Source organism: Somniosus microcephalus, chromosome 20 (genome assembly GCF_052327205.1).
Source record: "Somniosus microcephalus isolate GS21.2 chromosome 20, FLI_Smic_1.0, whole genome shotgun sequence".
Classification (NCBI taxonomy): Eukaryota; Metazoa; Chordata; class Chondrichthyes; order Squaliformes; family Somniosidae; genus Somniosus; species Somniosus microcephalus.
The window spans coordinates 50215162-50230733 of NC_141006.1; the positions used below are offsets into that span (position 1 = coordinate 50215162).

Sequence of the window (15572 nt, forward strand, 5' to 3'; positions counted from 1 at the left end):
GCAGTCCTTATTCTCATGAGCAGCTCCAAGGAAATTCCCAGCATATATCTCACAGTTGTGAAGTTGTGAAAAGACAAGTTTATGTAAATGTATCACTTTGGAATTACACACACATTACAACCATTATAATCTAAATCGAGTTTTTTAAGTAATTTTTTTATACAGTACTTCAGATTGAAATAATTGGAGATGTCTCTTTTTTTAAGTCAGCGAGGAGTCTGCACCATACAAACGCAGTCTACTGAGAAATCCACATAGGTAAAGTTTCTGTTTGCCCACTATACAATGCAAATCCTTTCCCTGTGAGGACATATCCCACTTACCCAAGTCCAGAGAGTTTACATGGAGGTTGGCAACATCCAAAGCTTAGCAGTCTTGAAGTGTGCAGAGGGCTATTGCTGGAGTTTTGCATTGCAGCTCACCAAGTCAAAGTACAGGTAACCATCATGCTGCTTATCAGCCAGGGCCACCCTTCCTATAGGTTATTGTATTGCAGGGTTATCATTATCATTTGTCTTCCCTGCTTTGAAATTGTAAATCTGAAAAATAAGTTAATTTTACCAGAACCTCCACAAACATCATTGTAAGAACACAGAGATCAATACCTTAACAACAATATTCATCAAGGGCACCAGATGAATCCTTAACCTTTTTACCTTAACTCCTTGTTAAGGAACCATCTGGGGTTAACCACCCAGTCTATACCTAGGAGTTAATGATGCCTAAATTTGGCATCGACCTGTTTGGATTATATTAGTATTTACAGTACCATCCTCCCATCAGAAGTTACTGAGTGAATTAATTCATTCTTTCTTGCCAATCATCAAAGAAGTCAGACAACAAAGTCATGAAATAACAATTGTTTATTAACCTTAGAATCATAGTTAAACTGAAACATTAAATATGCAAATAATTAGCTGATAGTTAATTGATTAAATAAATAACAGAAGGGACAAAGGTAGTTCATTTATGTCACAGTAGTTCAGCATTAACTGCTTGCTGATTATAATGTACAGTTGAGCTTAATGTATGAGATTGATATAAATGATGAGATTCATTTAGGTTAGACTACTTAGATAGTTGACAAGCTAACAGCATTAGAAAGCCAGTCTATTGAATAACGTTTATATGCTTGTAGTTATCAATGTTTCCAGAACTTAAATGAAATCACCTTTATGAGCTGGTGTAGTGAACTGGTTGCCTCGCCTTCCTCTGGGAGGGTGCTGTTAGCCTTCGGAGACATCAGGGTGATGAATCTCCAACCGTAGAAGTGCTATCCGTTCTTCCTGGATCCTCTACTCCTGGTTAAATTCACTTTCTGCCCTGATAGCTGCATCTGGACTAGTTGGCATAAATCTCACTTCCCTTGATTTCAGAAAAACTAAGTGTGGTAAACCACGTTCACTATCGTATCACTGTTAGTAGTTAGCACTGTTCACCACTGTTCGTTATAACTGTATCACTGACCACTATTGTATCACGGTACGAGGTCGCCTCTTGCCACACTGCTATACCTGGGATGACCACTGCCGACTCCGCCTTGGCTCCACCCACCAGGCCAGGTATAAAGGTGAGCGACTGGCTGGTATTCCTCCTGCTTGGATCGGATCACCCACGAGAGTGGGCTCTGTTATTTAGTCAATAAAAACCTTTAGTCACCTTCGTAACTCTTCGCCTTTTATTGGAGGAATTGATAGGTATATCAATTTTATTGACTAAATTTAATGATGTCCGACAACGAGTCACAACCGGCGGAGGAGCCACCAGCGCAGCTCCCAGGAGCACAGCCACACCAGCCAGCTTGGCTGCGAGCCCTCAGACCGCCGTACCTGGACCTGAACCCATGAGCAGCAAACTCAGCCGCAGACTTTAAACACTGGCTGGTCTGCTTCGAATCATACCTGAGAGAATCCAGCGTCCCTCAGGCATCCAAACTAAGTGTCCTGCAGGCACAACTGAGCCCGAGAGTATACACTCTCATCGAGGACATGACTACCTACGAGACCGCCATCAACCTGCTGAAACAGAAGTACCGGACCCCGGTAAACTACATGTACGCTAGGCACCTCCTAAGATCACGGCCGCAACAGCCAGGAGAATCAGTAGCCGAATTCTCACAGGCGCTATATGCACTCGCCAGGAACTGTGACTTTAAATCGGTGTCGGCAGCCGAAAATACTGAAGATAATATCCGCGACGCATTCCTGAAAGGCCTACGGTCCGAGTACTCACGGCAAAGACTGCTGGAAGCTAAAGACCTCAGCATGGAAAAAGCTGAAGCCCTCGCTATCTCCCTGGAAGTGGCCCACCAAGATCAGGAAGCATTCAGCAGGTACTGCTCGCGACCCTGGGACTCGGGCCCGACCCCTACCACAGCACCCTTCCCAACGCCGCCCCTGGGACCTACCTCTGCGTCGGCGTCCCGGACCCGACCGGCCCTGCCACCCCCGGCACCGGCCCCGACATCGGGCATCCGCGATCGGGCCGCCGGCTGTTTTTTTTGTGGCCAGGAGAAGCACCCGAGGTCGCGCTGCCCAGCCAAGAACTCCATATGCAAAACCTGCCTGAAGAAAGGCCACTTCTCCAAGGCCTGCAGGAGCGGATCCTCAGAGGCCAGCAGTGCCGCATGCGAACTATGGGGGCGGCCATCTTCGTTTAGGGCAACTGAGGCCAGCATCCCCACACATGAGTCATGGGGGCGGCCATCTTTGTTTAGGGCAACTGAGGCCAGCATCCCCACACATGAGTCATGGGGGCGGCCATCTTTGATTAAGGCAACCGACCCCAATAGTGCCTCATGTGAGCTACGGGGGCAGCCATCTTCTCCGTCATTTTGCCCTACCTCGTGGGAGACGCCATTTTACTCACCACGCCCGACCGCCTTGCCCGCAGATGACAACGACTCGCTCAGCTACACACTAGCTTCCGTCACCCTGGACCAAGCCCGCCCGCACCATCTGTCCAAGTCAATGATGGACATCAAAGTGAACGGCCACGCCACGACCTGCCTGTTCGACAGCGGAAGCACGGAGAGCTTCATCCACCCAGACACGGTGAGCCACTACTCCCTCTCTGTCCTACCAACGTGCAGCCGAATCTCGATGGCATCGAGGTCCCACGCCACGGACATCAGCGGCTACTGTGTCGTGACCCTGTCGGTTAAGGGCACGGAGTATAAAAACTTTAAACTCCTCGTCCTCCCCCATCTCTGCGCTGCCGTCCTACTAGGGCTGGACTTCCAATCCCACCTCCAAAGCGTAACCCTAGCATACGGTGGACCCCTCCCCCCACTCACAGTCAACAACCAGCAAACGTTAAACCGCCCACCGCGTAACACCTGCAGCCTCTCCACCCTCAAGGTCCCGCCACCCTCTCTGTTTGCTAACCTTACCCCTGACTGCAAACCCGTCGCTACCAAGAGCAGGCGGTATAGCGCCGGGGACAGAGCCTTCATTAGCTCTGAGGTGCGGCGCCTCCTGAAAGAGGGCATTATCGAGGGGAGCAGCAGCCCCTGGCGTGCCCAGGTCGTAGTCGTAAAGACCGGCGATAAAAACCGCCTGGTCATCGACTACAGCCAGACCATAAACAGATATACCCAGCTGGACGCATACCCCCTCCCCCGCATATCTGACATGGTCAATCAGATTGCACAGTATAAAGTATTCTCGACCATCGACCTGAAGTCGGCCTACCACCAACTCCCTATCCACCCTGAGGACCGCCAGTATACCGCCTTCGAGGCGAATGGGCGCCTATACCACTTCCTTAGGGTCCCCTTCGGTGTCACTAATGGGGTCTCGGTCTTCCAAAGGGAGATGGACCAGATGGTTGACCAGAACGAACTGCAGGCTACATTCCCCTACCTAGATAACGTCACTATCTGCGGCCGCGACCGGCAGGAACATGACGCGAATCTGGAGAAATTCCTCCGTACCGCCCAACGGCTGAACCTCACCTACAATAAGGAGAAATGCGTGTTTAACACCACGCGCCTTGCCATCCTCGGCTGCGTAGTGGAGAACGGAATCATCGGCCCCGACCCAGAAAGAATGCGCCCCCTCATGGAGCTACCCCTCCCCCACTGCCCTAAAGCACTTAGGAGAACCCTGGGGCTTTTCGCCTACTATGCCCAATGGGTACCCAATTACGCGGACAAAGCCAGACCCCTCCTGAAAGCCACTTCCTTCCCCCTCACGGAGGAGGCGTGCGCGGCCTTCTCCCTCATTAAGGGAGACATAGCCAAGGCCACGATGCACGCAGTGGACGAGTCCATCCCCTTCCAGGTGGAGAGCGACGCATCCGACTTCGCCTTAGCCGCCACCCTAAACCAGGAGGGGAGGCCAGTGGCCTTCTTCTCAAGGACCCTACAGGGCCCCGAGATCCGACATTCGTCGGTCGAGAAAGAGGCCCAGGCGATCGTGGAGGCAGTACGGCGCTGGAGGCACTACCTGGCAGGCAAACGATTTACCCTCCTCACCGACCAGCGTTCGGTGGCTTTCATGTTTAATAACAAGCTGAAGGGCAAAATCAAGAATGACAAGATTTTGAGATGGAGAATCGAGCTCTCCACCTACGATTATGAGATCTTGTACCGGCCAGGCAAGCTGAACGAATCCCCTGATGCCCTTTCACGAATGACATGCGCCAGCGCGCATATCGATAGGCTTCAGACCCTCCACGACCAGCTCTGCCACCCCGGAGTCACCAGACTCTACCATTTCATTAAGGCCCGCAACCTGACCTACTCCATCGAGGAGGTCAGGACCATGACCAGGAACTGCCAGACCTGTGCGGAGTGCAAACCGCACTTCTATAGGCCGGACCGAGCAAGCCTGATCAAGGCCACCCGCCCCTTCGAGCGCCTGAGCATCGACTTTAAGGGGCCCCTCCCGTCCTCTGACCGTAATGTGTACTTCCTCAACATCGTTGATGAGTACTCCCGTTTCCCCTTTGCCTTCCCCTGCCCCGACATGACCAGTAGCACAGTCATTAAGTGCCTGAATGCCCTCTTCGCCTTGTTCGGGTTCCCGAACTATATACACAGCGACCGGGGCTCCTCCTTCATGAGCGAGGAACTCCGGCAATTCCTCCTAGAGAGAGGTATTGCAGCAAGCAGGACCACCAGCTACAACCCCAGAGGTAACGGTCAGGTGGAAAGAGAGAACGCGACGGTATGGAAGGCCGTCCTCTTAGCCTTAAAGTCTAAGGGCCTCCCAACCTCCCGCTGGCAAGAAGTCCTCCCGACAGCGCTGCACTCCATCCGGTCATTACTTTGCACGGCCACTAACACCACCCCCCATGAACGAATGTTCGTTTTCCCCAGGAAGTCAACTACGGGAACCACTCTACCAACCTGGCTGACCGCCCCGGGGCCGGTCTGGCTGCGGAAACACGTGAGGGCCCATAAAACGGACCCCCTGGTCGAGAGGGTGAACCTCCTGCACGCCAACCCCCAGTACGCCTACGTGGCGTACCCAGACGGGCGGGAGGACACTGTCTCCCTACGAGACCTCGCACCCTCAGCCGATCCGGAAACACCGCCACCACCCCCCCCAACCCCAGCCCAGGTAGACGGCATGCCGGAACCCCACGAGCCCTCGCCGACCACGCAAACACCAGCATCAACACCGGATAAGGCACCAGCACCGGATAAGGCAACACCACCGCTGCGGCGATCGGAGAGGCTTACGAAGCCTCCGGACAGACTGACCTACCAGAATTGGTAGTACACTTCACCCCGCCGGACTTAATTCTAAACAAGGGGTGAATGTGGTAAACCACGTTCACTATCGTATCACTGTTAGTAGTTAGCACTGTTCACCACTGTTCGTTATAACTGTATCACTGACCACTATTGTATCACGGTACGAGGTCGCCTCTTGCCACACTGCTATACCTGGGATGACCACTGCCGACTCCGCCTTGGCTCCACCCACCAGGCCAGGTATAAAGGTAAGCGACTGGCTGGTATTCCTCCTGCTTGGATCGGATCACCCACGAGAGTGGGCTCTGTTATTTAGTCAATAAAAACCTTTAGTCACCTTCGTAACTCTTTGCCTTTTATTGGAGGAATTGATAGGTATATCACTAAGTGACACACTCATATCAGGCTGGTATAGCTTAACTTCTGTAACTTTCACTCTCTCTGTTGGAGATGCACTTTCCAATTTTACAAAGCACCCTTTTGCATTTACTAGACAAATTGCTTCTATACCTTCTACTATGAAGACTACTACAACAGCTACTAAAAGAACTAGAATTAAACTAAGGACTGAGGAGGATTAAAGACTTTAGTGTCAACAACACCATCTTGTATATCCTTAATTTCCAAGGAAACCTCAATTCTATCGATCAATCTGAGTGCCTGTGGTCTTGATGACTTATCTTCTACCCTTGTTTGTATAAGCCATCACGATTTAATCATCCCAAGCATCTTCAGCAATGGTCTCTCTTCCGACCCATGCGCCATTACCTCCAGAGACCCCCCTGCATCTGTCCTTGATCCCCTCCTCTTCCTCAACTACATGCTGCCCCTTAGTGACACCATGGCCAGACATGGGGTCAGTTTCCACATGTAAGCTGATGACACCCTTTTCACAACCTCTCTCCACCCCTCCACTGCCTTTGTGTTGTCAAACTGCTTCTCCAATATCCAGTTTAAAATGAGCCACAATTTCCTTCAGCTGAACATTGGGAGGACTGAAGATACAGTCTTTGTCCTTTGCACAAACTTCATGCCCTACCATCAACCCCATCCTTCTCCCCAGCTACTGTCTCTCAGGCTGAACTAGACTGTTTGCAATCTCGGCATTTTATTGAAACTCGAGTGGAGCTTCCGACTCCACATACTCTCCACCTCAAATACCACTTATTTGCACTTCTATAACGTTGCCTGATTCTGCACCTCCCTCAGCCTATCTGCTGCCAAATTCACCTCCCTCAGCCTATCTGCTGCCAAATTCACCTCCCTCAGCCTATCTGCTGCCAAATTCACCTCCCTCAGCCTATCTGCTGCCAAATTCACCTCCCTCAGCCTATCTGCTGCCAAATTCACCTCCCTCAGCCTATCTGCTGCCAAATTCACCTACCTCAGCCTATCTGCTGCCAAATTCACCGCCAGACTCAACTATTCCAATGCTCTCCTAGATGGTCTTCCATTCACCACCCTCCATAAACTTCTGCTGCCCATATCCTATCTCACACAAAGTTCCACTCACCCATCACCCCTGTCCTTGTTGACTAACATTGGCTCCCAGTCCCCCAATGACTCACTCTTCCTATCCCTGCAACTTCCTCCAGCCCTACAAGAACCCCCCCCAACCCTAAAATTCTCTGGTCCTCTGCCTATGGCTTTTTGTGCATCCCAGAATTTGTAGATGCTACATTTTCCTCCATTTCATTTTGATTTATTTATTGATCTATTTAGGGTCACACAAGTTTGTCTGAGCTTGCTAATTCTAGGAATACATTTATCCTGTATGCTCAGCATTATTTCGTTAAAGGTATTCCACTTGAGCCCTATTGAAGGGTTGTTGAATAACTTCCCTTAGCCATTTGCTTTGGTTATTCCCTCAGTTCTTTGAAGTTATACTTTTTTTAAATTTATATACCTGGCCCCTTATTTCTGGAATTTTAGATTCCCAGATCAAATTGAATTTAATCATGCTGCAGTTACTTTGTCCCTGGGATGTCATGAGCTCCAGTTTCTGTGTGTTACCTAATTCTGTCTCAAGCACAAGATCAGTACAGCCTGTCATAATCTCCCTTGTGTATTAAATCTTGAAGCAATCATGCATTACATTTACCAACTCTGACTCTGAACCCACTGGGGTTTTCACTATTTATATTAGGATGATTGTAGTCTCCCATTGATAGAACTTTCCTGTTTTCACACACCCTTCTTATCTCTTCATAAAGCAAATTGTTCTCCTTATTCTGCCCTGGTAGCCTCTAGCATACTCTAGTAGTGTTAGCTTGGATTCCTTTATTTGCATTAGTGAGTTCTACACAGGTAAGCTCATTATGGTGCTTTCTCCTTATCTGGCCACACTCATTTCTGAGCATGCTATACCCATGTTATATTCATTCCCAGTCTCTGGAGTCCATGTTTTTGATATTCTTACTACATCATAGCTTCCTACAGCCACCTCCAGTTCCAGCATTTAATTTCTAATGCTTCTACTATTCATGCATGTGCATCATATTGGAGATTTTCCCTTTCATGATCCTGGTCTCATGCATGTCTGAATTTGTGTCCATACCCCATTGCTTACCTTCAGCCCTGTAGTCAGTTTTGTTTGCAATCCAATTATCTAGCTGCCCGCCCACCAATCTAGTTCAAGTAATTCTTGATTACTGCCTTAATGTTACTTTCAACGTTCATGGTTTACAGCCCGTCTCATACACCAATCCTTTTTATTCTGAAAATAATCTGAGTCACTTATGAAGGTTTTTTTTAATGTATTTATTCATGGGATGAGGGCAGCATTTATTGCCCAGCCCTAATTGCCCGTGAGCCACCTTCTTGAACGACTGCAGTCCTTGTGGTGAAGGTACTTCCATAATGCTGACTTTGTTGTAGTGGTTTGGTACAACTAAATGGCTTGCTAGGCCATTTCAGAGGGCAGTTAAGAGTCAACCACATTGCTGTGGGTCTGGAGCCACATATAGGCCGGACCAGGTAAGGATGGCGGGTTTCCTTCCTTAAAAGGACATTAGTGAACCAGTTGGGTTTATACGACAATCCGGTAGTTTCATGGTCACCATTACTGATACAGTACTAGTTGTTCTGTTTTTTTTTAAATTTCCAGATTTATTTAATTAACTGAATTTAAATCCCCCAGCTGCCGTGGTGGGATTTGAATTCACGTCTCCGGATTATTAGTCCAGTAACATTACCACTATGCTACCGTACCACAGAAGGTGTTGGCATTATTTTACTTCACTCAGGTGCTCCCTTTTAATTTGACATCCCATGGTGCCACCCTTCCTTAAAAATCAACTTCTACCTGGTGTAGCCCATATAAATGTCCTCAGGCTTATGGTCCCCTTTTAATTTAGTTGAGGGCCTAGGAGAATGGCAATTATATTCACAGCTCCCAACGGAGTCAATCTATTATATATTTTTTTGTAAGTTATAGGATCTTCTGCGTATTTGCACCCTAATGTTTGTGGATATGGGAGACCTTCAGCGCAGTTGCTATGCCAGTTGACCAGAGGTCATTTGCCTTGTGTCTATGACCAAATCATTCAAATAAATGGAAAACACAAGAGGTGCTAGCACAGTTCCCTGGGGAACACCACTACCAATCTGAAAAGCATCTAAAAATTCCCTTTGTTTCCTAGCCCTCCCTTTGGCTATGATGCTATATTATTTTTAATAAATGCAGTTCAATCTCCCCACGTACATCTTTTGAAACTCTATATATGCCAATCCCCATTGCATTCCCTTTATCTATACCCACTGATTTCCTCAACAAATTCAAATCAGTCGAGCACAACCTGCCCTTAGTTTATCCACAATTAATTAAAAATTATTTGGCCTGCAATTTCCTGGCAAATTCCTTTTGCCTTTCTTGAATGGGATTTTAAGATTGCCACCCTCCAGTCCCTTTGGTACAATTCCCATTTCCCAAAATCTTTTGGAAAATTCCAGTTAGTGCCTATGCTCTCTCCACCCCAACTTCGATTCTAGGGTGCAAACCATCTTGGCCTGATGATTTTTCCATTTTTATTTATAATTTTTTATTTATTTATTTTTAAAGAGGGACTTTTATGCCCAGCCATTCGGTATTAAGGGCAGCACACTTCGCAACTATACATTCAATCAATTGACTGTTATAAGTTGGAAGGTACCATTGAAATCAGGTCAGGAAGGCTGACTTTGGTTGGTTTACAGATTTGAAAAATCATTGTTGGACTGCTTTCACTAGGTTTTGCTCACACCACAGCTGGATTAAAGATAAAGATAGAGGGGAGAAGTTCCACGGGGTTTTCCCGATCTCCCGCCACAGGCGGAAGATTGGCAGGATTCCTGCAGAAACAGCACAAGGGATTCTGCCCGAGAAATCCTGTGGAAATTCCAAGAAATTAACTTTTCCTAGTCAGTCAACAACATGCATTTACATAATCAACTGTTAACGTAGTAAAATGTCCCAAGGCACTTCACAGGTGCCTTATTAGATGACATTTGACACATAAAGGAGATATTAGGACCAGTGACCAAAAGCTTGGTCAAAGAGGTAGGTTTTAAGGAGACTATTAAATGAGGAGAGGCAGAGAAGGTTAAGGAGGGAATTCTGGAACCTAGGGCTTAAAGGCACGGCCACCAATGGTGGGGCGATGGAAATTGGGGGATGCACAAGAGACCAGAATTGGAGGAGTGCAGAGATCTCGGAGGGTTGGATGAGGTTAGAGATAGGGAGGGGCGAGGCCATGGAGGAATTTGAAGACAAGGATGAGAATTTTTAATTTGAAGCGTTGCCAGACCAGGAACCAATGTACAGTGAGCACAGGGGTGATGGGTGAATGGGACTTGGTGCAAGTTAGGGTATGGGCAGCAGGGTGGAAGGTGGGAGGCCAGCCAAGAGAGCATTGGAGTAGTCAAGTCTGGAGATGACAAAAGCATGCATGAGGGTTTTAGCAGCCAATCGGCTGAGGCAATGGCAGAGACGGATGATATTAGAGGTGGAAGTCGGCAGTCTTGGTGATGGAGAGGATATGTCCCAATATAGGTGCATGACGTGTAAAAATAGAATTATTTCAAATACCTCATAATTGCTCGGTTTTGTGCTGAAACTTATGGAAGGAAAATGTCACCAGCTACCATTTTGATCAGTGGATGTTAAAATAGAATCATAAGAATAAACACTTCCTTCCAAAAAAAGAGAAAATATACCCAGAACTGCCGATTGAATTATTGGCTGGGGTTTTACTCTGCTGCGATTTTCCATCCACTCACTTTAATGGGTGGAAAAATCACAGGCTAGCAAGCACAGGCGGGGGAAATCCGAGCCATTACCTTTAACCTGTGAGTATAACATATACCAAAACAATAAACTATCCTCTGCTGGACTTATGATTCACCGATAGCCCCACAATGTAGTGGAAAAGGTTTTGTACAACTTTGATCCCAGTTATCACTGCAGTGCACTTAAGAGTGGTCACACAATAGGTTCAATAAGTGTTGCAGGTCCCCAATATTTGTACAACACTTCTAACCAGATCACATTCCTGCTAGCCTGTATTAAATGAGGAGTGCAACCTTGCAAGATGGTAAATGCAATGTAGCTTAATCTGACCTTTTAAGCAGTTATTTGAAGCCAGCCATATCTGCTCCTGTTATACTTCTAGAATGTCAACATTTAGATTTAACCTCAAATGTCTTTAAATTGATTTAAAAGTTGTTTTCTTCTAATTTGCCAACTTAAAAAGGAAATGTGCCAATGTCAAAGGTCTAGGTCAGGACTCTGAGCTTTTCATGGGCAAGAAAATCTCTGAAGATACCAGTAAATAAAATGCTATCCAAGTAAAACGGATTTTGCAAAACCTCATGCCTGGAGCTCATTTTTATTAAATAGATGAGCAAAGTGCTTTAATCAAATGTCATTTTCAAGAGATCTATACAATGTTATGAATTTTGTTCCAAACCAAAGCACATTCACTCCATGGTTTGCAAAAAAAAATCATTTGATAAAGTTAATGTGTAGTAAATAAACCAAAACCTTAAAATATGAATGAAAGTACTTAAAACATATGGAGGCAATGCACATTTTAATTTACCTCTAAACTACTTTTACCTTTTCTAGAGAAATTCAACATTCTGCTCACCACAAATGTCCTATTAAATATGCTACATTTACACAAGCACATTTCATAAGCTGTCAACCATAATAATTACATAAAAGGCGGAGATTCAAACTGCAATTAAATATGCGAGATGAGAGATTTTCTTCCTCCATTTGATAATTCTGGAAAAACAGTACTAAGACTCATGTCTACTTTGCTGCTTAAATTAGCAAAAGAGAAAATGTGTGTTAGACTGCAGCTCAACCAATGCAGTGTCTCAAATACACAATGCTAAAATTCCAAAGACAACCAACAACAGTGAAATTAGGAAAACACAAATATTTTCACGTGTAAAATTGTTTAGAATAAACTGCGTTATATCTTGCTAACAAATACCATTCAATTGTGGATTAGTTAGCCTTTTGTTTGGTTTTGCACTTGAGTGTCCAGAATTTGTAAGAGGTAAACCAAACTTTAAAAATTAGATAACATTAATATATTTTACACATTACTTTATCACAAAATGAAGTTATTAGCTTTAAGTTCAAGTTTTAGATTAATTTTCTTCAGCAGCAAAACAAATGTCAGAACTCAAGCCATGACACAACATCACCTCTGTTCTAACCTGTCCAATTTTGCACTGGACAAAAGGTGGCAACTGAATTATCTGCCAATAGCACATATCCTATAAGAGTTCAGGTTTTCCCTTGGATATTGAAGGCATTCCAAATATAAAACAGAGGACCTATTTATCTGTTTAACCCATAGAAGATTGTTTGGATTATTTCTTCACTAATTGCTATTATTTTTCTTCTGTAACAAATTTTCATCTGTTGAGCAACTGTTTATAACAAACACTCCCACCCATGTCTAGGATTCAGTCCCACCCATGTCTAGGATTCAGTCCCACCCATGTCTAGGATTCAGTCCCTTGAGCTTACAGCATGACTACAATACCCTTTTCTAATTGTATTTCCTCTTAACTACACACAATGTGTCAATAATAAATGTGCTTGCAAACCATTGTACAAACTGGATTGACCATGAATTCAATGTATAACTACACAATTCTTTGTATAAAAAAAACCTTACTACCTGATGACAAAATTAACACAAGTCCACCTAGGGACTAATTGCAATTTAACAATGTCAAATTTTCTAATCTTTATTCCACATGAAAAGTGAGCAATCTTTATGGTTTAAATATAGTGACTGCCAAATGCAGATATTTATTTAAATAACAGAAATGGTCACCATTTCTTCACTACAATTCTTGACGATTACTTTTATCTTTAATATTATTCAAGCCTAATCTAAACAGCTGGCCATCTGCCAAACTAATAAAATGATTTCCATCCGGAGGTGTAATTTTCTTTAGCACCACACTGCATTCTTTAAGACTTCCTAGTTTCCATTTAGTGTCTGTAAAAGTGTCTTTCATTTGCTTTTGCATGCCTTTTCCTTGGCGCTGCATTGCACTCTCCAATTCATGTGTTGAGCCCTGAACTTTTACAAGGGCAGATACATCTGCATCTTGGTTTATTGTAGCTGAACATATATTTTGGTTTTCCTCACAGGAGTAAGAGTCTGTCCCATAAGGATCAACTTTTGCACCGCTTTCATTTCCTTCTATGTTCTCCAAGTCTTGGTCCAGATGTATGTGTTGTGAAGATATTTTGAGGGGCGGGTGAACGACAAAACCATTTCGAGGATTCGCAGCCAAAGGCTTGATCTTTCTCAGAATTACCCTGCACTCTTTTAAGCCGGCTACTTGCCACCTAACTTCTGCGAGGGAGTTTTCTTGTTGAACCTGGACGGGAGAACTTCCTCGCTCTTGGCTTCGCGCTGGATCCTCTAGCTGGACGGGACTCGTTGGCCCGTCAGGTAAATCCCCACAGCGGTCAGTCGCGGCCGTGGCTGGATCGCTGCCCTCGGCTGGGGTCGCGGGCAGCGGCCGGTAACCCTCGGTGGCACGGTTGTCCGCTGGGCGCCGAGCTTGGCCGCTCTCCGAGCCCTGGCCCCGAGGTTTGTAAGCAGGCGTCCACCGCCGAGCTTTCCGATGGTTGACCTTGGCCGGCTTGCCGGGGGGCCGGGAAGGGTTGTGGCCGGAATCCAGCCGCTTGGAGCCTTCGATGTTCCTCAGGAGCACCCAGCACTCCCTCAGACAACCCAGGTGCCACTTGGCCTCGGTGAAGAGGGTCCCTGGCCGGCTCCGGCGGCCGCTCGCACTCTCCAATTGGCGGACGCTTGTTGCATCCAAGTCCTGCATCTTCTCCAAGGCGGGCAAAGTGTTCCCTACCGGCACCAGCTTGTAATCGGTGCCTTTCACCGACAGCACCGGCGGGCTCTCCAAGACGCTCCAATACGTTTGATACTCGGCTTTCCCACTGGTTTTATCTCCTTTCCTCTTCTGGTGGCCCTGAGGACTCTCAGTGGGCGTCGCCCTTTGACGCTTCCTATGCTTGCGGTGAACCAGCTTTCGACTCAACCAATTGTTCCGGCCGGGATTCCGCTGGTTCCACCCACCTGCTCGCCATCGAACTCGTCTCCTCTTCATGCCTGGAGCCCTGGTGCCCAGAGAAGAATTTCCCCCCAGTTCCCCGGCCGCCCTCTTCCGAAGGTCCTTCCCCAAGGGTCGGGGTATGGGTTGACCCTTCGCTTGTCTCCGGACCGATCCAAGCCCCTCAGCCCTCGGCACCTCCAGGTGCTTCCGCGAGTCGGACCGGTTGGCGATGGTGAGAGAGCGAGTTTCTGTGGTCTGCATAAACCAATCGCAAACTTTGTCCATGTCAACCCTACCCTTAAACAGCAACTTTATAGGCGATGTCCCAAGCTTCCAGGGTCTGTTGGGCCGAATTGCTGCTTGGCACCGGTTTTGAGCAGATTCTGACTGTGCATTGACTGGGACCCAGCCATTGCCGACAAGCTCAAACCTCCTGTCAAGCACTGCTTGTAGAGCTGGTTTAGGAGTGGCCATGTCCCACCACCTGAGGGAGGCACTTGATAGAAAAAGTGTCTCTCTTGACACCGAGAGACAGTGATTAAATCCAGCAGCTTCAGCCTTGGTGCCTTCAGATGACATTATGCCAGTTAGTTCCCAAGTTTACGCCTCATATTTTCCAAGCCTGAGCACTACTATGTTGTTTTGAGGAAATACTGAAGGTTGCACAATGAAATAGTTTGCTTTTCGGATTGTAACAAAGCCCAAAGGAGAGGTCACAGTTGTAATAGGTTTTTTTTTCCATTCACGCCTGATATTTCCAGTTTGTCTCCTTTTCACAACCAATCGCTATTTACACAGGGCCTTTGTGACGTTTGAGAAGAGCAATTTGAGCAGACCTGGCCTGATATCCACATTTCATCCAATTATTGTTGTATACGTTCCTTGAGAGTTAAAGTTAACACCATTAATTTATGTCAATAATGCATGAGGTACTTTGCTGGAGCAGAGATGCACGTGCTCCCTTTTGACTTTTTTTAGCCTCTGATCGTGAACAAATTCAATTGGGCAGCGTTAAAATAGGGCGGAGCAAAAGGAGTTACCGTAAACTGGCCACAACTTCAACTACACGTACTTGATACTAGACTGAATTGTTAAAGCTTGTTATAAACTTGCTCATTAAATTAAAGACACATTAAATTATATTCCTTTTGCTCTGTTTATAAGGCTTTGTTTTGTTTTACCACATTCCATCTACTATAGTTATTTTCTGCTGCATTCCAATGCTGTCCTGACCGCCTCCCAACTTCCACCCTCCCTAACCTTGAACTCATCCAAACTTTTC

General features: G+C 46.4%; 1 protein-coding gene across 1 annotated transcript; it reads right to left on the reverse strand.

Moving 5' to 3' along the window:
• Positions 1-11394: 11394 nt before the first annotated feature.
• Positions 11395-15246, reverse strand: LOC147103225 (uncharacterized). The gene has a single exon (XM_085962659.1). It carries the CDS (start codon positions 14867-14869, stop codon positions 13052-13054), a length of 1818 nt encoding a protein of 605 aa, XP_085818785.1. The 5' UTR covers positions 14870-15246; the 3' UTR covers positions 11395-13051.
• Between the last annotated feature and the right edge of the window lie 326 nt (positions 15247-15572).